The 25,141-nt window shown below is 67.8% G+C and overlaps 1 protein-coding gene across 1 annotated transcript; it reads right to left on the reverse strand.

The window, feature by feature from the left end:
• Positions 1–1,794: 1,794 nt before the first annotated feature.
• LOC148590222 (N-terminal kinase-like protein) lies at positions 1,795–24,815 on the reverse strand (the record flags this gene model as incomplete). Its single annotated transcript, XM_088539300.1, is given in 14 exon segments — positions 1,795–1,893; positions 2,808–2,883; positions 3,769–3,951; positions 6,971–7,126; positions 8,302–8,361; positions 8,363–8,416; positions 8,847–8,954; positions 10,017–10,182; positions 13,740–13,870; positions 15,250–15,336; positions 17,573–17,701; positions 22,716–22,832; positions 24,441–24,581; positions 24,663–24,815. Coding segments are annotated over 14 exon segments (1,660 nt in total), but the record flags the coding sequence as incomplete, so codon positions are not given.
• Between the last annotated feature and the right edge of the window lie 326 nt (positions 24,816–25,141).

Genomic DNA, 25,141 nt, shown 5'->3' on the forward strand with positions numbered 1-25,141 from the left:
GGGGGGGGGGGGGGAAGGGGGGGGGGTTGGTCGTGCCGGGGCCCAGGCGTCCGGGGCCCCAAGCCCGGCCCCAGCCCCCCACCTCGAGGCTGCCCCAGTCCTCGTTGTCCCACAGATCCGGATCCGGCTCCGCTTCTGGCTCCGGATCCGGTTCTTGCTCCGGTTCTTGCTGCGGTTCCGGCTCCGGCTCGGTTCTGGTTTTGGCTCCGGGGGCGGTGGGGGGGGGCCGCGGGGGGGGTCGGGGGCTGCTCGGTGCCTGATTGGGGGGGGGGGGGGGCTGTTGGGGGCGTCCGGGCTCCGTTTGCCCCCCCTCCCCCCCCAAAATGGGCCCAGGCATCCGGGTACCCTCCCCAAACCCCCAGAGGGGCCCAGGCGTCCGGGCCCCCCCCCCCCATAAAATGGATCCAGGTATTGGGGGCTCCCCCAATGGGCCCAGGCGTCCGGGTAACCCCCCCAAAAGGATCCAGGTATTTGGGACTCCCCCAAATGGGCCCAGGCGTCCGGGTAACCCCCCCACCCATCCCCAATGGGCCCAGGTATTTGGGACTCCCCCCAATGGGCCCAGGCGTCCGAGCCCCCCCGCGATGGGCCCAGGCGTCCGAGCCCCCCCGCGATGGGCCCAGGCGTCCGGGTAACCCCCCTAAAAGGGATCCAGGTATTTGGGGCTCCCCCCAATGGGCCCAGGCGTCCGAGCCCCCCCACGATGGGCCCAGGCGTCCGGGTAACCCCCCCAAAAGGGATCCAGGTATTTGGGGCTCCCCCAATGGGCCCAGGCGTCCGAGCCCCCCTCCAAGATGGGCCCAGGCGTCCGGGTACCCTCCCCCCCCCAGGGGGCCCAGGCGTCCGGGCCCCCCCCCCATAAAATGGATCCAGGTATTTGGGGCTCCCTCAATGGGCCCAGGCGTCCGGGTAACCCCCCACCCATCCCCAATGGGCCCAGGTATTTGGGACTCCCCCCAATGGGCCCAGGCGTCCGAGCCCCCCCCGCGATGGGCCCAGGCGTCCGGGTAACCCCCCCAAAAGGGATCCAGGTATTTGGGGCTCCCCCAATGGGCCCCAGGCGTCCGAGCGCCCCCGCGATGGGCCCAGGCGTCCGGGTAAACCCCCCAAAAGGGATCCAGGTATTTGGGACTCCCCCCAATGGGCCCAGGCGTCCGAGCCCCCCCACAATGGGCCCAGGCGTCCGGGTAACCCCCCCCCCACCCCGATGGGCCCAGGCGTCCGGGTAACCCCCCCAAAAGGGATCCAGGTATTTGGGGCTCCCCCAATGGGCCCAGGCGTCCGAGCCCCCCCACGATGGGCCCAGGCGTCCGGGTAACCCCCCCCCCCCCGCCCCGATGGGCCCAGGCGTCCGGGTAACCCCCCCAAAAGGGATCCAGGTATTTGGGACTCCCCCCAATGGGCCCAGGCGTCCGAGTAACCCCCCCCACCGCCCCGATGGGCCCAGGCGTCCGGGTAACCCCCCCACCCATCCCCAATGGGCCCAGGTATGTGGGACTCCCCCCTCAATGGGCCCAGGCGTCCGAGCCCCCCCGCGATGGGCCCAGGCGTCCGGGTAACCCCCCCAAAAGGGATCCAGGTATTTGGGGCTCCCCCAATGGGCCCAGGCTGTCCGAGCCCCCCCCGCGATGGGCCCAGGCGTCCGGGTAACCCCCCTACCCATCCCCAATGGGCCCAGGTATTTGGGACTCCCCCCAATGGGCCCAGGCGTCCGAGCCCCCCCGCGATGGGCCCAGGCGTCCGGGTAACCCCCCCCCCCGCCCCGATGGGCCCAGGCGTCCGGGCGCCCCTCACCGGGGCCGCCCATGATCCGGGCCGTGAGGGAGGAGACGCCGGTGACAGCCCAGGACACGGCGGCCCCCAGGGCCCCCCCTGCGGCCTCGGCCGGCGCCTCTGGGGGGGGGGACACGGGTGTCACCTGTGTCCCCCCCCCATGTCCCCGCCCATGTCCCCCACGTCCTCCCCATCCAGTGTCCCCATGTCCCACCTTGTGTCCCCATGTCCCCCCCCGTGTTCCCCCTGTATTGTCACCCCCCCCATGTCCCCATGTCCCCACCCATGTCCTACTCCCCATGTCCCACGTCCTCCCCATCCAGTGTCCCCATGTCCCGCCTGGTGTCCCTGTGTTCCCCCCCCCCGTCCCCATGTCCCCCCTCGTGTCTCCCCCCATGTCCCCTACATGTGTCCCCGGTGTCCCCATATGTCCCCTCCCAGGTCCCCATGTGTCCCCCTGTATCCCTCTCCCTGGTCCCCCTCGTGTCCCCGTCTCCCCCCCATGTCCCCCCGCCATGACCCTCTGTGTCCCCATATTCCCCCCCCATGTCCCTCCCTGTGTCCCCATATGTCCCCCCATGTCCTCCCGTGTCCCCATGTCCCCCCATGTCCCCATGTGTCCTCCCGTATCCCTCCCCCCAGTCCCTCTGTCTCCCCTCGTGTCCCCCCATGTCCCCCCGTATCCCCCCCAGGTCCCCACCATGTCCCCCCCCCCGTGTCCCCATGTCCCCATGTCCCCCCGCCATGTCCCCTCGTGTCCCTATGTGTCCCCCCAGTCCCTCTGCTTCCCCCCGTGTCCTCCCATGTCCCCTCGTATCCCCCCCCAGGTCCCCACCATGTCCCCCCCCGTGTCCCCATGTCCCCCCCCATGTCCCCATGTCCCCCCCCCATGTCCCCCCATGTCCCCCCCCATGTCCCCATGTCCCCCCCCATGTCCCCATGTGTCCCCCCCCATGTCCCCATGTCCCCCCCCCATGTCCCCCCATGTCCCCCCCCCATGTCCCCATGTCCCCCCCCGTGTCCCCATGTCCCACCCGGCTCCCGCGGCCCCTCGGGCGCCTCCGCCGCCGCCTCCAGCTGCTCCAGGAGGCTCCGGATGAGGCGGAAAACCTGGGGGGGGGGGGGGAACCGGGGGGGGAACCGGGGGGGGGGGGTCAGAACCGGCACCCGGAACCGCCCCCCCCAACGGCACCGAGAGCCACCCCGGACCCAGCACCCCTGGGTGCCCCCCTGTCCCCAGGGTGTCCCCAGGGTGTCCCTCTTGTCCCCAGGGTGTCCCCAGGGCCTCCCCCTGTCCCCAGGGTCTCCCTGTCCCCTTGGGTGCCCTCCTGTCCCCTTGGGTGTCCCCCTGTCCCCAGGGTGTCCCCCTTGTCCCTGTCCCCTGGGTGCTCCCCCTCCCCAGAGCCCCCTGGGGGCCAGAGACCCCCCCCCCTTCCAGATCCAGCACCCATGGGTGCCCCCCCCACCCCCTGGGTGTCCCCAGGGTCTCCCTGTCCCCAGGGTGTCCCCCTGTCCCCTTGGGTCTCCCCTTGTCCCCAGGGTGTCCCCCTGGGTGCCCTCCTGTCCCCTTGGGTGTCCCCTTGTCCCCCGGGTGTCCCCCTTGTCCCCAGGGCCCCTGTCCCCAGGGTGATCCCAGGATGTCCCCTGTCCCCTGGGGTGTCCCCTGGCTGTCCCTGTCCCCAGAGAGGCCCTGTCCCCCCAATGTCCCCCTTGTTCCCAGGATGTTCCCAGGGTGTTCCCTGGGGTCCCCAGGGTGTCCCCCTTGTCCCCCGGGTGTCCCCCTTGTCCCCAGAGTGTCCCTGTCCCCCCATGTCCCCCTTGTCCCCCAGGTGTCCTCCTTGTCCCCAGGGTGTCCCTGTCCCCCGGGTGTCCCCCTTGTCCCCCAGGTGTCCCCCTTTTCCCCAGGGCCCCTGTCCCCAGGGTGATCCCAGGATGTCCCTGTCCCCCCTTGTCCCCCCATGTCCCCCTTTGTCCCCCCGTCCCCCCCGTCCCCACCTGCTCCCGCACGGGCCGCTCGGGGTCCAGGGTCAGGGCGCAGAGCGGGGGCAGGAGCCGCGTGGCCACCTCGGGCGGCCGCCAACAGCCCCGGGCGGCCCCGAGCGCCAGCACCGCGGCCACCCGCGATGGCCCGAACGGGTCCCGGGACGCGCGGGACAGCAGGGCCAGGAGGAGCCGCCGACGGGACTGGGGACACGGGGACACGGGTGTCACCACGGGGACATGGGGACATGGAGGGACGTGGGGACACAGGGGGACACGGCCACCCGCGATGGCCCGAACGGGTCCCGGGACGCGCGGGACAGCAGGGCCAGGAGGAGCCGCCGACGGGACTGGGGACACGGAGGGACATGGAGGGACATGGGGATATGGGGACATGGGGACACAGGGGGACACGGGGACATGGGGACACCCATGGGACATGGGGACATGGGGACACGGCCACCCGCGCCGGCCCGAAGGGGTCCCGGGACGCGCGGGACAGCAGGGCCAGGAGGAGCCGCCGACGGGACTGGGGACATGGAGGGACATGGAGGGACATGGGGACACGGGGACACGGGTGTCACCACGGGGACATGGGGACATGGAGGGACATGGGGACACCCATGGGACATGGGGACATGGGGACATGGGGACACGGCCACCCGCGCCGGCCCGAAGGGGTCCCGGGACGCGCGGGACAGGAGCGCCAGGAGGAGCCGCCGACGGGACTGGGACACGGGGACACCCATGGGACACAGCATCACCCATGGGACATGGGGACATGGGGACACAGGGTCATGGGGACACGGCCACCCGCGATGGCCCGAATGGGTCCCGGGACGCGCGGGACAGGAGGGCCAGGAGGAGCCGCCGACGGGACTGGGGACACGGAGGGACATGGGGACACCCATGGGACATGGGGACATGGAGGGACATGGGGGGACATGGGGACATGGGGACACGGCCACCCGCGACGGCCCGAACGGGTCCCGGGACGCGCGGGACAACAGGGCCAGGAGGAGCCGCCGACGGGACTGGGGACATGGAGGGACATAGAGGGACATGGAGGGACATGGGGACACCCATGGGACATGGGGACATGGGGACACAGGGGGACATGGGGACATGGGGACACGTGGGGACATGGGGACACGGCCACCCGCGACGGCCCGAACGGGTCCCGGGACGCGCGGGACAACAGGGCCAGGAGGAGCCGCCGACGGGACTGGGGACACGAGTGTCACCATGGGGACACCCATGGGACATGGGGACATGGGGACACGGGGACACGGGGGGACATGGGGACACGGGTGTCACCCACGGGACACGGGGACATGGGGACATGGGGACACCCATGGGACATGGGGACATGGAGGGACATGGAGGGACATGGGGACACGGTGTCACCCACGGGGACACAGCATCACCCATGGGACACGGGTGTCACCACAGGGACATGGCATCACCCACGGGACACGGGGAGACACGGGGGGACGGGGGGGGGGACACGGGGCAACATGGGGACACGGGTGTCACCACGGGGACATGGGGACACAGGGACACGGGTGTCACCCACGGGACACGGGGACATGGGGACACAGGGGGACACGGGTGTCACCACGGGGACATGGGGACACGGGGACACGGGGGGACATTGGAACGGGTCATGGGACGCCCAGGACAGGAGCGGCCACTGGCAGGGCTGGGACATGGGGACACGGCGGGTGACACGGGTGTCCCATGGGTGTCACACGGGTGCAGGGGCCGCTCCACGTGTCCCCCCCCCATGTCCCCCCACGTGTCCCCCCCGCCCCCCCCGTGTCCCCACCCCCCTCCCTCCCCATGTGCCCCCCCCGTTGTCCCCCCTGTGTCCCCTGTGTCCCCCGATGACCCCCCATGGCCCCTGTGTCCCCCCATGTGTCCCCTGTGCCCCCCCATATCCCTCCCTTGTCCCCCCCGTGTCCCCATGTCCCCTCTTGTCCCTTGTATCCCCCATGTGTCCCCGTGTCCCCATGTCCCCCCTTGTGCCCATGTCCCTGTGTCCCCCCTTGTCCCTCATGTCCCCCATGTGTCGCTGTGTCCCCATGTCCCCCGTGTCCCCATTGTCCCCCCTGTGTCCCCCCATGTCCCTGTGTCCTCCCCCTTGTCCCCATGTCCCCCCACATGTCCCCCCATCCCTGGTGTCCCCCCGCACCCCGGACCCCGACGTGTCCCCTATGTCCTCCATCCCCGGTGCCCCGTGTCCTCTGTGTCCCCATGTCCCCCCCTGTCCCCCCATGTCCTGGTGTCCCCCCCTTGTCCCTGTGTCCGCCCCATGTCCCCCATGTCCCGGTGTCCCTGGGTCCCCCCGTCCCTGGTGTCCCCCGTGTCCCCCCATGTCCCCAAGTCCCTGGTCCCCCCCGCACCTCAGCACCCCCCATGTCCCCCCATCCCCAGTGTCCCCCATGTCCCCCCATGTCCCCCCATGTCCCGGTGTCCCCCCATGTCCCCAATGTCCTCCCTGTGTCCCCAGTGTGCCCTGTGTCCCCAATGTCCCCCATGTCCCAGTGACCCCCCATCCCAAGTGTCCCCCCGCACCTCAGCACCCCCCGTGTCCCCTGTGTCCCCCCCTGTCCCGGTGTCCCCCGTGTCCCCCCCCATGTCCCCATCCCCCCGCACCTCGCCCCCCCCCGTGTCCCCCCATGTCCCCGTGTCCTTGTGTCCCCTCATGTCCCCCGTCCCTGGTGTCCCCCCCTGTACCCCCCCGTCCCGGTGTCCCCTGTGTCCTCCCATGTCCCCCGTGTCCCCCCCTGTCCCAATGTCCCCGTGTCCCCCCCATGTCCCCGTGTCCCCCCGTGTCCCCTCATGTCCTGGTGTCCCCGTGTCCCCCCCCATCGCCCCATGTCCCCGTGTCCCCCCCATGTCCCCATGTCCCCCCCGTGTCCCCCCATGTCCCAGTGTCCCCTGTGTCCCCCCATGTCCCCCGTGTCCCCCCCCGTCCCAATGTCCCCGTGTCCCCCCATGTCCCCGTGTCCCCCCCGTGTCCCCTCATGTCCCGGTGTCCCCTGTGTCCCCCCATGTCCCCCGTGTCCCCCCCGTGTCCCCTCATGTCCTGGTGTCCCCGTGTCCCCCCCCATCGCCCCATGTCCCCCGTGTCCCCCCATGTCCCCATGTCCCCCGTGTCCCCCCCCGTCCCGGTGTCCCCGTCCCCCCCCCACGTCCCCGTCCCCCCCCGCACCTCGGGTGGCAGCAGCGTCCCCAGCTGTCCCAGGCTGGCGGTGGCCGCGCAGCGCACGGGGCCCTGCGGGTCCTGGGCCTGGAGCCGCCCCAGCAGCGCCGGGAGCTGCCGCTCGCGCACGGCCGGGCCCAGCCGGGGGGCCAGGAGCGCCGCGGCCTGCGGGGCCCAGGCGTCCGGGGGGGCCCAGGCGGCCGGGCACCCCCGAAACGCCCCCCAACCTCCCAAAGGGGCCCAGGCGTCCGGGGGGGCCCAGAAACATCCCCCCAAGGGCCCAGGCGTCCAGGGGGGCCCAGGCGTCCGGGCATCCCCGAAACACCCCCCAAAGGGGCCCAGGCGTCCAGGGGGGCCCAGGCGGCCGGGCATCCCCGAAACACCCCCCAAAGGGGCCCAGGCGTCCGGGCACCAGGAACCCCCTCGCAACCTCCCAAGGGGCCCAGGCGTCCGAGGGGGTCCAGGCGGCCGGGCACCCCCTAAACACCCCTCAAAGGGGCCCAGGCGTCCGGGCACCAGGAATGGCCCCCTCCACCTCCCAAAGGGGCCCAGGTGTCCGGGGGGGCCCAGGCGTCCGGGCATCCCCGAAACACCCCCCAAAGGGCCCCAGGCGTCCGGGGGGGGCCCAGAAACATCCCCCAACCTCCCAAAGGGGCCCAGGCGTCCGGGGGGGGCCCAGGCGTCCGGGGGGGGCCCAGGCGTCCGGGCACCAGGAATGCCCCCCTCCACCTCCCAAAGGGGCCCAGGCGTCCGGGCACCCCAGAAACACCCCCCAAAGGGGCCCAGGTGTCCGGCCGCCAGGAACCCCCTCGCAACCTCCCAAAGGGGCCCAGGCGTCCGGGGGGGGCCCAGGCGTTCGGGCACCGGGAACAGCCCCCTCCACCTCCCAAAGGGGCCCAGGCGTCCGGGCGCCCCAGAAACATCCCCCAAAGGGGCCCAGGCGTCCGGGGGGCCCAGGCGTCCGGGCACCAAGAACCGCCCTCCTACCCACCTCCAAGGGGCCCAGGCGTCCGGGCGCCCCAGAAACCCCCACAAAAGGGCCCAGGCATCCGGGGGGCCCAGGCGTCCGGGTGCCCCAGAAACACCCCCAAGGGGGGCCCAGGCGTTCGGGGGAGCCCAGGAACTCACCCCCACAAAAGGGCCCAGGCGTCCGGGGGGCGGGGGGGGGCCCAAGCATCCAGGTGCCCCCAAATCCCCCCCCCCAACAGGGGCCCAGGCATCCGGGGCGGGGGGGGGGCAGGGGCCCAGGCACCCCAACACCTCCCCCCTACAGAGGGGCCCAGGCGTCCGGGCACCCCAACACCCCCCCCCCTCCTCAAGGGGCCCAGGCGTCCGGGCACCTTCACGGTCTGTTCGCGCACGGCCGGGTTGGTGTCCTGGAAGCCCAGGGCGACGTGGGGGGAAGATCTGGTCGGTGACGACGGCCTCGGGCAGGAACTCGATGTAGTGCTCGAGCTGGGGGGGGGACAAGGGGCCCAGGCGTCCGGGAGGGGCCCAGGCGTCCGGGAGGGGCCCAGGAGTCCCGAGGGGCCCAGGCGTCCGGGCGGGGGGGTGGAACAAGGGGCCCTGGTGTCTGGATGGGCCCAGGTATCCGGGGAGGAAGAAGGGGCCCAGGCGTCCAGGGGGCCCAGGCGTCCGGGGAGGGGAACAAGGGGCCCAGGTGTCCGGATGGGCCCAGGTGTCCAGGGAGGAACAAGGGGCCCAATGGGGGCCCAGGCATCCGGGGGGGAACAAGGGGCCCAGGGCGTCCGGGGGGCCCAGGCGTCCGAGAGGGGACCAGGGGCCCAGGCGTCCGGGGAAGGAACAAGGGGCCCAGGCGTCCGGGAGGGGATAAGGGGCCCAGGTGTCCGGATGGGCCCAGGCGTCCGGGGGGCCCCGGCGGTACCTGCTGCAACAGGCAGACGCGCAGGGCCCGGTCGGGGGACGCGAAGAGCTTCACGATGACGGGGACGACCTGGGCCTGGAACTCGGGGGGCTCCAACAGCCGCGCGGCCTGGGGGGACAGGGGGACACGGGGGGGACAGGGGGGACAGCGCGGTGACGCGGGGGTGACGTCATGGTGACGTCACGGGGACGCGACGCAGACGCGGCGGTGACGTCACGGGGACGCAGTGCTGACACGGGGGGGACGTGGCGGTGGCGCGCCAGTGATGTCATAATGACATCACAGTGACGCGGCAGTGATGTCATAGTGACGTCACGGGGACACGGCAGTGACATCATGGGAACGCGGCGGTGACGCAGTGCTGACGTCACCGTGACATCGCGGTGACGCGGCAGTGACGTGGTGCTGATGTCACGGTGCCGTCACAGTGACGCGGTGGTGACGTCACGGGGACGCAGCGGTGATGTCACGGTGACATCGTGGGGACGCAGTGGTGACGTCACCCTTACGCGGCGCTGACATCACGGTGACGTCATGGGGACGTGACCGTGACGTCATGGGCACGCGGCAGTGATGTCACGGGGACACGGTGGTGACATCACGGGCACGCGGCGGGGATGCGGCGCTGACGTCACGGTGACGTGACAGTGACATCATGGGCACGCGGCGGTGATGTCACGGTGACGCGTTGCTGATGTCACGCTGACGTCACGCTGACGTCATGGGGTCGCGATGGTGACATCGCCGGGACGCAGCGGTGATGTCACGGGCACGCGGCGGTAACGCGGTGCTGACGTCACGGTGACGCCGCGGTGACGCAGCGATGACATCGCGGGAACGCGGTGCTGATGTCACGCTGACATCACGGTGACGTCACGGGGACGCGGTGGTGATGTCATGGGGATGCGGTGCTGACGTCACGGTGACGTCATGGGGTCGCGATGGTGACATCGCCGGGACGCAGCGGTGATGTCACGGCATGCGGCGGTGACGCGGTGCTGACGTCACGGTGACGTCGCGGGGACACGAGGGGACGTGGCGGTGACGCGGTGCTGACGTCACGCTGACGTCACGGTGACGTCACGGGGACACGAGGGGACGCGGGCGGTGACGCGGTGCTGACGTCACGCTGACGTCACGCTGACGTCACGGCGCTGGCCCCGCCCTCACCTCGAACAGCGGCGGCAGCGCCCAGGGCCCCGCCCGGCCGAAGGCGGCGGCCGCCAGCAGCGCCGGGAGCAGCTTGTGGCGCCGGAAGGGGCGGGGCAGAGCGGGCCAGGCGGCCCCGCCCACCCAGCGCCTCCAGCCCCGCCCGCAGCTCCGGGGGGTCCCGCAGCTGGGGGGGAGGAGCCACGTGAGGGGGAGGAGCCACGCGGGGGGGAGGAGTCGGGGAGGGGGAGGAGTCACGTGGGGGGAGGAGCCACGTGAGGGGGAGGAGCCGCGTGAGGGGGAGGAGTCACGTGAGGGGGAGGAGTCACGTGAGGGGGAGGAGCCGGGGGAGGGGGAGGAGTCACGTGAGGGGGAGGAGCCACGTGAGGGGGAGGAGCCACGTGAGGGGGAGGAGCCGCGTGAGGGGGAGGAGTCACGTGAGGGGGAGGAGCCGGGGGAGGGGGAGGAGCCGGGGGAGGGGGAGGGGTCACGTGAGGGGGAGGAGCCGCGTGAGGGGGAGGAGCCGCGTGAGGGGGAGGAGCCAGGGAGGGGGAGGAGTCACGTGAGGGGAGGAGCCACGTGAGGGGGAGGAGCTGGGGGAGGGGGAGGAGTCACGTAAGGGGGAGGGGCCGCGTGAGGGGGAGGAGCCGCGTGAGGGGGAGGAGTCACGTGAGGGGGAGGAGCCGGGGGAGGGGGAGGAGTCACGTGAGTGGGAGGAGCCACGTGAGGGGGAGGGGCCACGTGAGGGGGAGGAGCCGGGGGAGGGGGAGGAGTCACGTAAGGGGGAGGGGCCGCATGAGGGGGAGGAGCCACGTGGGGGAGGGGCCACGTGGGGGGAGGAGCCGCGTGAGGGGGAGGAGTCACACGGGGGGAGGAGCCAGGGAGGGGGAGGAGTCACGCGGGGGGAGGAGCCGCGTTGAGGGAGGAGTCACGTGGGGGGAGGAGTCACGTGAGGGGGAGGAGCCGGGGGAGGGGGAGGAGCCACGTGGGGGGAGGAGCCGGGGGAGGGGGAGGAGCCACGTGGGGGGGAGGAGCCGTGTGGGGATGGGGACCAGAACAGGGACGAGGAGGAGGAGGAGGAGGAGGAGGAGGGAGCCGCATCGGGATAGGGATGAAGATGGGAATGGGATGGGGATGGGGATGGGAATGGGGATGGGATGGGGATGGGGATGGGGATGGGGATGGGGATGGGATGGGATGGGATGGGATGGGATGGGGATGGGATGGGATGGGGATGGGATGGGGATGGGATGGGATGGGATGGGATGGGGATGGGATGGGATGGGATGGGATGGGATGGGGATGGGATGGGATGGGATGGGATGGGATGGGATGGGATGGGGATGGGATGGGATGGGATGGGATGGGATGGGGATGGGATGGGGATGGGATGGGGATGGGATGGGGATGGGATGGGATGGGATGGGATGGGATGGGATGGGATGGGATGGGATGGATGGGATGGGATGGGGATGGGATGGGGATGGATGGGATGGGATGGGATGGGATGGGATGGGATGGAATGGGATGGGGATGGGATGGGGATGGGGATGGGGATGGGATGGGGATGGGATGGGGATGGGATGGGGATGGGGATGGGATGGGATGGGATGGGATGGGATGGGGATGGGATGGGGATGGGATGGGATGGGGATGGGGATGGGATGGGGATGGGGATGGGGATGGGATGGGGATGGGATGGGATGGGATGGGATGGGGATGGGATGGGGATGGGGATGGGGATGGGATGGGATGGGATGGGATGGGATGGGGATGGGATGGGGATGGGGATGGGGATGGGATGGGATGGGATGGGATGGGGATGGGGATGGGATGGGATGGGATGGGATGGGATGGGATGGGATGGGGATGGGATGGGGATGGGATGGGGATGGGATGGATGGGGATGGGATGGGATGGGATGGGGATGGGATGGGATGGGGATGGGATGGGATGGGGATGGGGATGGGATGGGATGGGATGGGGATGGGATGGGATGGGGATGGGATGGGATGGGGGATGGGATGGATGGGATGGGATGGGGATGGGATGGGATGGGGATGGGATGGGATGGGATGGGATGGGATGGGATGGGATGGGGATGGGGATGGGATGGGGATGGGATGGGATGGGATGGGGATGGGATGGATGGGATGGATGGGGATGGGGATGGGATGGGATGGGATGGGATGGGATGGGATGGGATGGATGGGATGGGATGGGATGGATGGGATGGGATGGATGGGATGGGATGGGATGGGATGGGATGGGGATGGGATGGGATGGGATGGGATGGGATGGGATGGGATGGGATGGGATGGGATGGGGATGGGATGGGATGGGGATGGGATGGGGGATGGGATGGGATGGGATGGGGATGGGATGGGATGGGATGGGATGGGGATGGGATGGGATGGGATGGGATGGGATGGGATGGGGATGGGGATGGGGATGGGGATGGATGGGATGGGATGGGGATGGGATGGGATGGGATGGGATGGGGATGGGGATGGGATGGGATGGGATGGGATGGGATGGGATGGGATGGGATGGGATGGGATGGGGATGGGATGGATGGGGATGGGATGGGATGGGATGGGATGGGATGGGATGGATGGGATGGGGATGGGATGGGATGGGATGGGATGGGATGGGGATGGGATGGGATGGATGGGATGGGGATGGGGATGGATGGGGATGGGATGGGATGGGATGGGATGGGATGGGATGGGATGGGATGGGATGGGATGGGATGGGGATGGGGATGGGATGGGATGTGGATGGGATGGGATGGGATGGGATGGGATGGGATTGGGATGGGATGGGATGGGATGGGATGGATGGGATGGGATGGGATGGGGATGGGATGGGATGGGATGGGATGGGATGGGGATGGGATGGGATGGGGATGGGGATGGGGATGGGGATGGGATGGGGATGGGGATGGGGATGGGGATGGGATGGAATGGGGATGGGGATGGGATGGATGGGATGGGGATGGGATGGTGATGGATGGGATGGGATGGGATGGGGATGGGATGGGATGGGATGGGATGGGATGGGGATGGGGATGGGATGGGATGGGATGGGATGGGGATGGATGGGATGGGATGGGGATGGGATGGGATGGGATGGGATGGGATGGGGATGGGATGGGATGGGGATGGGATGGGGATGGGGATGGGGATGGGATGGGATGGGGATGGGATGGGATGGGGATGGGATGGGATGGGATGGGATGGGATGGGATGGGATGGGATGGGGATGGGATGGTGATGGGATGGGGATGGGATGGGATGGGATGGGATGGGATGGATGGGGATGGGGATGGGATGGGATGGGATGGGATGGGGATGGGATGGGATGGGATGGGATGGGGATGGGATGGATGGGATGGGATGGATGGGGATGGGATGGGATGGATGGGATGGGGATGGGATGGGATGGGATGGGATGGATGGGATGGGGATGGGATGGGATGGGGATGGGGATGGATGGGATGGGATGGGGATGGGAGGATGGGATGGATGGGATGGGATGGAGGATGGGATGGATGGGATGGGATGGGATGGGATGGGATGGATGGGATGGATGGGATGGGATGGGGATGGGATGGAGATGGGATGGGATGGGATGGGATGGGATGGGATGGATGGATGGGATGGATGGGATGGGGATGGGATGGGATGGATGGGATGGGATGGGATGAGGATGGGATGGGATGGGATGGGATGTGGATGGGACGGGATGTGGATATGGATGCGGATGGGGATGGGATGGGCTGGGCTGGTCCGAGGAGGCACCTGCATCTCCTCGAGGAAGAGGCCGGTGGCCACGAGGCCGCAGTCCAGGAAGGCCCCCGGGCGCCGCAGCCGCTGCAGGAGCTGGGCCGGGCCGGGCCGGGCGGCCGGAGCCGCCGCCACCAGCTCCGAGAAGGGGGCGACGAGCGGGGCCGGGAGCTGCGACCGGGCGGACGGGGGGGTCACGGGGGGGCCCGGGGGGTGTCACGGGGGGGTCCAAGGGGGTCACGGGGGGGCCCAGGCGTCCGGGGGGTCACGGAGGGGCCCAGGGGGGTCACAGGGGGGCCCAGGCATCCGGGGGGTTCACGGGGGGGCCAGGCGGCCGGGGGGGTCACAGGGGGGCCCGGGGGGTCACGGGGGTGCCCAGGCATCCGGGAGGGGGTCACGGAGGGACCCAGGGGGGTCACGGGGGGGCCCAGGCGTCCGGGAGGGTCACGGGGGGGCCCAGGCGGCCGGGAGGGGGTCACGGGGGTCCGGGGGGGTCACGGAGGGGCCAGGCGTCCGGGGGGGTCACGGGGGGGGCCCAGGGGGGTCACGGGGGGGCCCAGGTGTCCGGGGGCGGGGGGCGTGTCGAGGGGGGCCCAGGCATCCGGGGGTCACGGGGGGGGCCCAGGGGGGCCAGGGAGGGGCCGAGGGGGGTCACGGGGGTCCAGGCATCCGGGGGGTCACGGGGGGGGCCCCGGGGGGTCACGGGGGAGCCCAGGCGGGTCACAGGGGGGCCCAGGCGTCCGGGGGGTCACGGGGGGGCCCGGGGGGTCACGGGGGAGCCCAGGCGGGTCACAGGGGGGCCCAGGCGTCCGGCGGGGTCACGGGGGGGCCCGGGGGGTCACGGGGGAGCCCAGGCGGGTCACAGGGGGGCCCAGGCGTCCGGGGGGTCACGGGGGGGCCCGGGGGGTCACGGGGGGGCTCAGGCGTCCGGGGGGTTCAGGGAGGGGCCCAGGGGGGCCAAAGAGGGGCCCAGGCGTCCGGGGGGTCACGGGGGGGCCCCAGGCCGTCCGGGGGGGTCAGGGAGGGGCCCAGGGGGGCCAAAGAGGGGGCCCAGGCGTCCGGGGGGGGCCCAGGTGTCCGGGGGGGGCGGGGGGGGGGGGGTCAGGGAGGGGCCCAGGTGTCCAGGATCCCCCTCCCCCCCAAACTTCCCCCCCCCTCAAGGGCCCCGGCGTCCGGGCAGTCCCTCCCCACTTAGCCCCGCCCCCCCCCGAGGCCCCGCCCCCTCCCCCGGAGGGCCCCAGGGTCCGGGCAGCCCCTCCCCCGCCCCCAGCACCCCGCCCCGCCGGGCCCCGCCCCCTCCGAGGCCCCGCCCCCCTCGAGGCCCCGCCCCCTCCCCCGGAGGGCCCCAGGGTCCGGGCAGCCCCTCCCCCGCCCCCAGCACCCCGCCCCGCCAGGCCCCGCCCTCCGATGCCCATAGGCCCCGCCCCCCTCGAGGCCCCGCCCCCCGGCCCAGGCCCCGCCCCCACCTTGCCGAAGTTGCGCAGGGCGGCGCTGTGGGGGAGGGGCCCGTTGAAGAGCTCCCAGAGGAGGCAGCCGAGACGCCACCGGTCCCCGGCCCTGCGGGTGTCCCCAGTGTCCCCAATGTCACCAATGTCACCAGTGTCACCAGTGTCCCCAGTGTCACCAATGGCCCCCGTGTCACCAGTGTCCCCAATGTCACCAGTGTCCCCAGTGTCCCCAATGTCACCAGTGTCACCAATGTCACCAGTGTCACCAATGGCCCCAGTGTCCCCAATGGTCCCAGTGTCCCCAATGTCCCTCTGGGACCCCTCCCTGGCCCCATGTCCCCCCCTTCCTGCCATGACTCCCCCCATGTCCCCATACCCCCCCCGGCCCCAATGTCCCCCCGTCCCCATGTCCCTCCATGTCCCCATATCCCCAATGCCCCCCATGTCCTCCCTCATGTCCCTCCATGTCCCCATGTCCCTCCACAGCCCCTCCATGTCCCCATATTCCCAATGCCCAGGTCCCCCTCATTTCCCCAATGTCCCCAATGTCCCCATGTCCCTCCCTGTCCCCATATCCCCCATGTCCCCATGTGCCCCCATGTCTTCCTATCCCCAATGCCCCCCATGTCCCCAATGTCCTCCCCATATCCCCGCCATGTCCCCCCCGTGTCCCCAATATCCTCATGTCCCCCCATCCCCATGTCCCCAATGCCCCCAATGTCCCCCCGTGTCCCCAATGTCCTTGTGTCCCCCCCAATGTCCCCACATCCCCATGTCCCCAATGTCCCCATGTCCCCCATGTCCCCAATGTCCTCCCCATGTCCCCAATGTCCCCCCCGTGTCCTCAATGTCCCCCATGTCCCCCATGTCCCCATGTTCCCTCATATCTCCCCCATGTCCCCCCTGTGTCCCCAATGTCCTCCCCATGTCCCCCCGTCCCCATGTCCCCAATGCCCCAATGTCCCCATGTCTCTAATGTCCCCGATGTCCCCCCATGTCCCCTATGTCCCCCCATCCTCATGTCCCCCATCCCCAATGTCCCCATGTCCCCTCCATATCCTCAATGTCCCCCATGTCCCCCATGTCCCCTCGTATCCCCCCATGTCCCCCCCCGTGTCCCCACTGTCCTCCCCATGTCCCCAATGTCCCCGATGTCCTCCCCATGTCCCCTATGTCCCCCCATCCCCATGTCTCCCATCCCCAATGTCCCCATGTCCCCCCCATGTCCCAAATATCCCCATGTCCCCCCATGCCCATGTCCCCAATGTCCTCCCCATATCCCCAATGTCCTCCCCATGTCCCCATGTCCCCAATGTCCCTGATGTCCCCCCCATGTCCCCTATGTCCCCCCCATCCCCAATGTCCCCCATCCCCCATGTCCCAAATGTCCTCCCCATGTCCTCAATGTCCCCCATGTCCCCTCATATCCCCCCCATGTCCCCCCTGTGTCCCCAATGTCCCCCCATGTCCCCCCGTCCCCAATGCCCCAATGTCCTCCCCATGTCCCCAATGTCCCCAATGTCCCCATTTCCCCTATGTCCCCCCATCCCCATGTCCCCCATCCCCAATGTCCCCATGTCCCCCCCATGTCCCCAATATCCCCATGTCCCCAATGTCCCCAATGTCCCCCCGTGTCCCCATGTCTCCCATCTCCAATGTCCCCATGTCCCCAATGTCCCCATGTCCCCCCATATCCCCATGTCCCCCTGTGTTCTCAATGTCCTCCCCATGTCCCCAGGTCCCCAATGTCGTCCCCAGGTCCCCAACGTCCCCCCCAGGTCCCCAATGTCCCCGTGTCCCCCCCCAACGTCCCCACATCCCCCCCATGTCCCCAACATCCCCATGTCCCCAATGTCCCCATGTCCCCAATGTCCCCCCCATGTCCCCAATGTCCCCCCCGTGTCCCCAATGTCCCCCCCGTGTCCCCAATGTCCCCATGTCCCCAATGTCCCCATGTCCCCAGTGTCCCCATGTCCCCAATGTCCCCATGTCCCCAGTGTCCCCCCAACGTCCCCACATCCCCCCCATGTCCCCAACATCCCCATGTCCCCCCCATGTCCCCATGTCCCCAATGTCCCTATGTTCCCACCATGTCCCCATGTCCCCAATGTCCCCCCGTGTCCTCAATGTCCCCATGTCCCCGTGTCCCCCCCATGTCCCCCCCATGTCCCCGTGTCCCCCCCATGTCCCCCCCATGTCCCCGTGTCCCCATGTCCCCCCCATGTCCCCAATGTCCCCCCCGTGTCCCCTCTCACCAGGGCTGCTCCGGGTCGAGCCCCCCCCCCGCCAGCTCGGGGGGGTCGTGTGGCCGGGGGGGCCCCGGCGCCCGGGCGGGGGGGGCGGGGGGGCCGGGGGGGGCCGCCCGGTGGAGCCCCCCCAGCTTCCACTCCCCCCCCCGGTCCACGAAGACGGCGCCGGCGCCGACGGCCCCGTGGACGAGGCCGGAGCCCTCCAGGAAGGCCAGGGCGCGCTGGGGGCGGGGCCACGCGTCACCATGGCGACGCGTCACCCGTGTCACCACGGCGACATGTCAGTGCATCACCCGCGTCGCCATGGAGACGTGTCACCGCGTCAGCGTGTCACCCGTGTCACCATGGCGACGCGTCACCCGTGTCACCACGGCGACGTGTCAGTGCATCACCCGCGTCACCATGGCGACGTGTCACCCGTGTCACCACGGCGACGTGTCAGTGCATCACCCGCGTCACCATGGAGACGTGTCACCCGTGTCACCATGGCGACGTGTCAGTGCATCACCCGCGTCGCCATGGAGACGTGTCACCCGTGTCACCCGCGTCACCATGGCGACGCGTCACCCGTGTCACCCGCGTCACCATGGCGACATGTCAGTGCATCACCCGCGTCGCCATGGAGACGTGTCACCCGTGTCACCATGGCGACGCGTCACCGCGTCACCATGGCGACGTGTCACCCGTGTCACCACGGCGACGTGTCACCGCGTCACCATGGCGACATGTCAGTGCATCACCCGCGTCACCATGGAGACGTGTCACCCGTGTCACCATGGAGACGTGTCACCGCGTCAGCGTGTCACCCGTGTCACCATGGCGACGTGTCACCCGTGTCACCACGGCGACGTGTCACCGCGTCGCCATGGCGACATGTCAGTGCATCACCCGCGTCACCATGGCGACGTGTCACCCGTGTCACCATGGAGACGTGTCACCGCGTCAGCGTGTCACCCGTGTCGCCACGGCGACGCGTCACCCATGTCACCACGGCGACGTGTCACCGCGTCACCATGGCGACATGTCAGTGCATCACCCGCGTCACCATGGAGACGTGTCACCCGTGTCACCGCGTCAGCGTGTCACCCCGTGTCACCATGGCGACGTGTCACCGCGTCAGCGCGGCACCCGTGTCACGTCACCGCGGCTACATCTCAACGTGTCACCCGCGTCACCTGCGTCACCACGGCGACGCATCACCCGTGTCACCATGGCGATGCGTCACCGCGTCAGCACATCACCCATGTCATGTTACCGCGGCTACATGTCAATGTGTCATCTGCGTCACCCATGTCACCACGGCAACGCGCCACCCGCGTCACGTTACCGTGGCTACATGTCAATGTGTCACCCGTGTCACCACGGCAACATGCCACGTCAATGTCACCCGTGTCATGTCACCGCATCTACATGTCGATGTGTCACCCGCACCACCCGCGTCACCACGGCGACGCGTCACCCGTGTCACGTTACCACGGCTACATGTCAATGTGTCACCATGGCGACATGTCATGTCAATGTCACCCGTGTCATGTCACCGCATCTACATGTCAATGCTTCACCCATGTCACCCGCACTACCCGTGTCGCCATGGTGTCAGCGTGTCACCCGTGTCACATTACCGCGGCTACATGTCAATGTGTCACCCGTGTCACCCGCACCACCCGTGTCACCATGGCGACGCGTCAGCACGTCACCCGTGTCACATTACCGCGGCTACATGTCAATGTGTCAGCCGCATCACCCGTGTCACCATGGCAACGTGTCACCGCCTCAGCGCGTCACCCATGTCACGTTACTGCAGCTACATGTCAATGTGTCACCCGTGTCACCATGGCAACATGCCACGTCAATGTCACCCGTGTCATGTCGCCGCATCTACATGTCGATGTGTCACCCGTGTCACCTGCATCACCCATGTCACCTACATCACTATGGCAACGTGTCAGCGCGTCACTCGTGTCATGTTACCGCAGCTACATGTCAATGTGTCACCCGTGTCACCATGGCAACATGTCACGTCAATGTCACCCGTGTCATGTTACTGCAGCTACATGTCAATGTGTCACCCATGTCACCATAGCAACGCGTCACCACGTCAGTGTGTCACCCATGTCACGTTACCGCGGCTACATGTCAATGTGTCACCCGTGTCACCACGGCGACGCGTCACCGCATCAGTGTGTCACCCATGTCACGCTACCGCGGCTACATGTCAATGTGTCACCCATGTCACCTGCATCACCCATGTCACCTGCACCACCATGGCAACGCGTCACCGCATCAGCGCGTCACCCATGTCACGTTACTGCAGCTACATGTCAATGTGTCACCCGTGTCACCATGGCAACATGTCACGTCAATGTCACCCGTGTCACGTTACCGCAGCTACATGTCAATGTGTCACCCGTGTCACCCGCACCACCCGTGTCACCATGGCGACACGTCAGCGCGTCACCCGTGTCACATTAGCGCGGCTACACGTCAATGTGTCAGCCGCATCACCCGCGTCACCATGGCAACGTGTCACCGCATCAGCGCGTCACCCATGTCACGTTACTGCAGCTACATGTCAATGTGTCACCCATGTCACCATAGCAACGCGTCACCACGTCAGTGTGTCACCCATGTCACGTTACCGTGTCTACATGTCAATGTGTCACCCATGTCACCCGTGTCACCATGGCAACATGTCACCGCGTCAGCGCGGCACCCGTGTCACGTTACCGCGTCTACATGTCAATGTGTCACCCACATCACCCGTGTCACCCATATCACCATAGCAACGCGTCACCGCGTCACATTACTGCGTCTGCATGTCAATGTGTCACCCGTGTCACCCGCGTCACTGCATCAGCATGTCACTTTACCACGGCTACATGTCAGTGTGTCACCCTCATCACTCACGTCACCATGGCAATGTGTCACCACATCAGCGTGTCACCCGTGTCACGTTACTGCATCTACATGTCAATGCGTCACCCGGATCACCCGCATCACCATAGCAACGTGTCAGTGTGTCACCCGTGTCACGTTACCGCGTCTACATGTCAATGTGTCACCCGCATCACCCATGTCACCCATATCACCACAGCAACGCGTCACCGCGTCACATTACTGCGTCTACATGTCAATGTGTCACCCACGTCACCTGCGTCACCATGGCAACGTGTCACCGCGTCACCCGTGTCACGTTACCGCATCTACATGTCAATGTGTCACCCGCACCACCCGCGTCACCGCGTCAGCGTGTCACCCGTGTCATGTGACCATGTCTACATGTCAATGTGTCACCTGCATTACCCGCGTCACCCGCGTCACCATGGCAACATGTCACCGTGTCAGTGTGTCACCCACGCCACCTGTGTCGTCACAGCACAATGTCACCGCGGCAACAGGGCATGCGGCACCATGGCAACGGGGCACCCTGCCACGGCGTCACCAGGTCAAGGTGCCACCCGTGTCACCACGTTACTGTGTCTAAGTGTCAACGTGTCACCTGTGTCACCTGCATCACCCGTGTCACCACGTCACTGCATCACCGCGTCAATGTGTCACCCGTGTCACTGCGTCACCAGGTCAACATGTCACCGTGTCGTCACATTACCGCGTCTACGCATCAATGTGCCACCCGTGTCACCACGTCAACACATCATGTCACCGCGTCACCCACGTCACTGCAGCATGTCACCATGTCACCGTATCACTGCATCACCATGGCAATATGTCACTACGTCACCACGGTAACATGTCACCGGGTCAACGTGTCACCCACGTCACTGCGGCACCCGTGTCACCGTCACCTCATCATCATGTCAACATGTCGCCTGTGTCCCCATGTCACAACGTTACAGCGTCTACGCGTCAACGTGCCACCTGCGTCACCATGTCACCACATCACCGTGTATCAACCACCACCCACGTCACCCACATCACCGTGTCACCGCGTCATCTGTGTCACCATATCTCCGCATCTCCATGTCACCAGGTCAGCATGTCACCCGTCACTGGATCACCGCATCAACGTGTCACCTGTGTCACCATATCACCGCATGACCACGTCACCAGGTCAATGTGTCACCCGTGTCACCGCATCACCATGCCACCTTTGTCACCCACATCACCACGTCAACGCATCGCGTCACCTGTGTCACCGCATCACCGTGTCAACATGTCACCATGTCACCGCATCACCGTGTCACCCACATCACCGCATCACCAGGTCATGTCACCTGTGTTACCCGTGTCACCGTGTTACCGCGTCAATGTGTCACCCACATCATCGCGTCAATACATCGTGTCACCGCGTCACCCGTGTCACCGCGTCAACAAGTCACATCAACGTGTCACCTGTGTCAACGTGTCACTCATGTCGCCACGTCACTGTGGCTCCATGTCACCGTGTCAACACCTCACCGTGACAACGTGTCACCACATCACCGTGTCACCCATGTCAACACGTCACCCATGTCATCACGTCAATGTGTCACCGTGTCACCCATGTCAACGTGTCACCCATGTCAACATGTCACCCACGTCATCGCGTCAGTGTGTCACCGCGGCACACGTGTCAACATGTCACCCCGTCACTGCGCCACCACGTCACCCGTGTCACCGTGTCACCTAACCACATCACTACATCACCGTGTCGCCATGGCACCCGTGTCACCAGTGTCACCATGTCACCTGTGTCACCACGTCACCCGTGTCACCGTGTCACCTAACCACATCACTATGTCACCGTGTCGCCACGGCACCCGTGTCACCTAACCACATCACTACGTCACCGTGTCGCCACGGCACCCGTGTCACCGTGTCACCATGTCACCCGTGTCACCGTGTCACCACGTCACCCATATCACCGTGTCACCTAACCACATCACTACATCACCGTGTCGCCACGGCACCCGTGTCACTGTGTCACCCGTGTCACCGTGTCACCCGTGTCAACATGTCACCCGTGTCGCCACGTCACCCGTGTCACCGTGTCACCTAACCACATCACTACGTCACCGTGTCGCCACGGCACCCGTGTCACCCATGTCACCATGTCACCCGTGTCACCGTGTCACCCATGTCACCACGTCACCCGTGTCACCACGTCACCTAACCGCATCACTACGTCACCGTGTCGCCATGGCACCCGTGTCACCGTGTCACCCGTGTCACCGCGTCACCCCTGTCACCGCGTCACCCCTACCATCGCGGTGTCACCCGGACGCCGGGGCCCCTCACCAGCAGCTGGTGCAGCCCCCAGGCCACCTCCTCCTCGGGCAGGGTCCCCCCGTGTCCCCTCAGGTGCTGCCGCAGCGGCGTCACCGGCTCCGTCACCAGGTAGATCACCTTGTCCGTCTGGGGGGGAGGGCGCCGCGTCACCCCCATGTCCCTCCATGTCCTTCCATGTCCCCATGTCCCCCCATGTCCCTCTGTCTCTCCATGTCCCCATGTCCCCCCATTCCTCCCCACATCCCCCATGTCCCCCTATCCCCCCATGTCCCTCCATGTCCCCAAGTCACTCCTGTCCCCATGTGTCCCCATGTGTCCCCATTCCCCTCCATGTCTCCCTGTATCCCCCTGTCCCTCCATGTCCCTCCTATCCCCCCAATGTCCCTATGTCCCCTCATCCTTCCATGTCCCCTCCATGTCCCCATGTCCCCTCATGTCCCCCCATGTCCCTCCATGTCCCCAATGTTCCTCCATTCCCCTCCATGTCCCTGTCAATGTCCCTCCATGTCCCCATGTCCCCCCATTCCCCCCATATCCCCCCATGTCCCCAATGTCCCTCCATGTCCCTCTGTCTCTCCATGTCCCCATGTCCCTCCATGTCCCCCAAGTCACTCCTGTCCCCATGTGTCCCCATGTCCCCCCATTCCCCTCCATGTCTCCCTGTATCCCCCTGTCCCCATGTCCCCCCATTCCCCCTCACATCCCCCATGTCCCCCCATGTCCTTCCATGTCCCCAATGTCCCCCTGTGTCCCTCCATGTCCCCAAGTCACTCCTGTCCCCATGTGTCCCCATGTCCCCCATGTCCCTTCATGTCCCCCCATGTCCCCAATGTCCCCAATGTCCAAGTCACTCCTGTCCCCATGTCCCCCCATTCCCCCTCACATCCCCCATGTCCCCCCATGTCCTTCCATGTCCCCAATGTCCCCCCATGTCCCTCCATGTCCCCAAGTCACTCCTGTCCCCATGTGTCCCCATGTCCCCCCATTCCCCTCCATGTCTCCCTGTATCCCCCTGTCCCTCCATGTCCCTCCTGTCCCCCCAATGTCCCTATGTCCCCTCATCCTTCCATGTCTCTATGTCCCCTGTGTCCCCTCCATGTCCCATGTCCCCCTGTCCCTCCATGTCCCCCCTATGTCCCTTCATGTCCCCATCCCCCAATGTCCCAATGTTCTCTTATCCCTCCATGTCCCCAATGTCCCCTGTGCCCCTCCATGTCCCCATGTCCCCCCCATGTCCCCATGTCCCCCCCATGTGTCCCCATGTCCCCATGTCCCCCATGTCCCTCTATCCCCCCAATGTCCCTATGTCCCCTCATCCTTCCATGTCCCCATGTCCCCCCATGTCCCCCTGTCCCTCCATGTCCCCCTGTCCCTCCATGTCCCCCATGTCCCCCCTATGTCCCTTCATGTCCCCATCCCCCAATGTCCCCTGTGTCCCCCCCATGTCCCCGTGTCCCCCCATGTCCCCCCATGTCCCCCTGTCCCTCCATGTCCCCCCTATGTCCCCTCATCCTTCCATGTCCCCAATGTCCCCTGTGTCCCCTCCATGTCCCCATGTCCCCCCATGTCCCCCTGTCCCTCCATGTCCCCCCATGTCCCCTCTATGTCCCTTCATGTCCCCAATGTCCCCTGTGTCCCCCCAATGTCCCCATGTCCCCATGTCCCCCTGTCCCTCCATGTCCCCCCTATGTCCCTTCATGTCCCATGTCCCCCCGTCCCCCCCGTCCCCGTCACCTCCAGCGCGTCCCCAAACGCCACCACGTTCGGGTGTCGCAGGGTCTTGAACCGCTTGAGGGCGGCGCGGGCGGCGGCCGTGACGTCAGGGGGCCCGGCCGTGACGTCATGGGCGAACACGGACACCGGCTCCCCGGTGGTCTGGGGGGGGGGGGGGACCGGAACTGCGTCACGGCCCCGTCCGCGCCCCCCCCCCGGACCCCCCCGGACCCCCCCCCCCACCTTGCGGCGACCGCGGAGGAGCCGCCAGGGCCCCGCGTCCCCCCAGGCCTCGGGCTCGCTCTCGGTGTCGGTTCCGGTTCCGGTTCCGCCGTCGGTTCCGGTGCCGATCTCGTACGGGAAGTCGCGCACCGGGTCCCGGGAGAAGAGCCACATCCCGGAGCGGGGGGGACCGCGCGGGGGGACGGACCGGGGGGACCGCGCGGGGGACGGACCGCGGGCGGCGACGTGGAGGGGGCGGCGCCGGAAGGAGGGCGGGGCCCCGCGCGGCCCCGCCCCCTCATCTACATGCGGCCGCTCTTTGGACCGTCCCCGGCGATTCATTTGCATAAGCCCCGCCCACCGCGCGCCCGCGCGCGGTCTGCATAGCCGCCCTCTGCGTCCCGATTGGCGCTCCCCGGTGTGAAGATTTGCATAGCCCCGCCCCCGTCCCGATTGGCGCTGCCCGCGGTGTATTTGCATAGCCCCGCCCCTCCCGCTCC

The sequence above is a fragment of the Tinamus guttatus genome, unplaced genomic scaffold (assembly GCF_059628265.1).
Source record: "Tinamus guttatus ecotype Peru unplaced genomic scaffold, ASM5962826v1 Tinamus_guttatus_pri_ptg001578l, whole genome shotgun sequence".
Lineage (NCBI taxonomy): Eukaryota > Metazoa > Chordata > Aves > Tinamiformes > Tinamidae > Tinamus > Tinamus guttatus.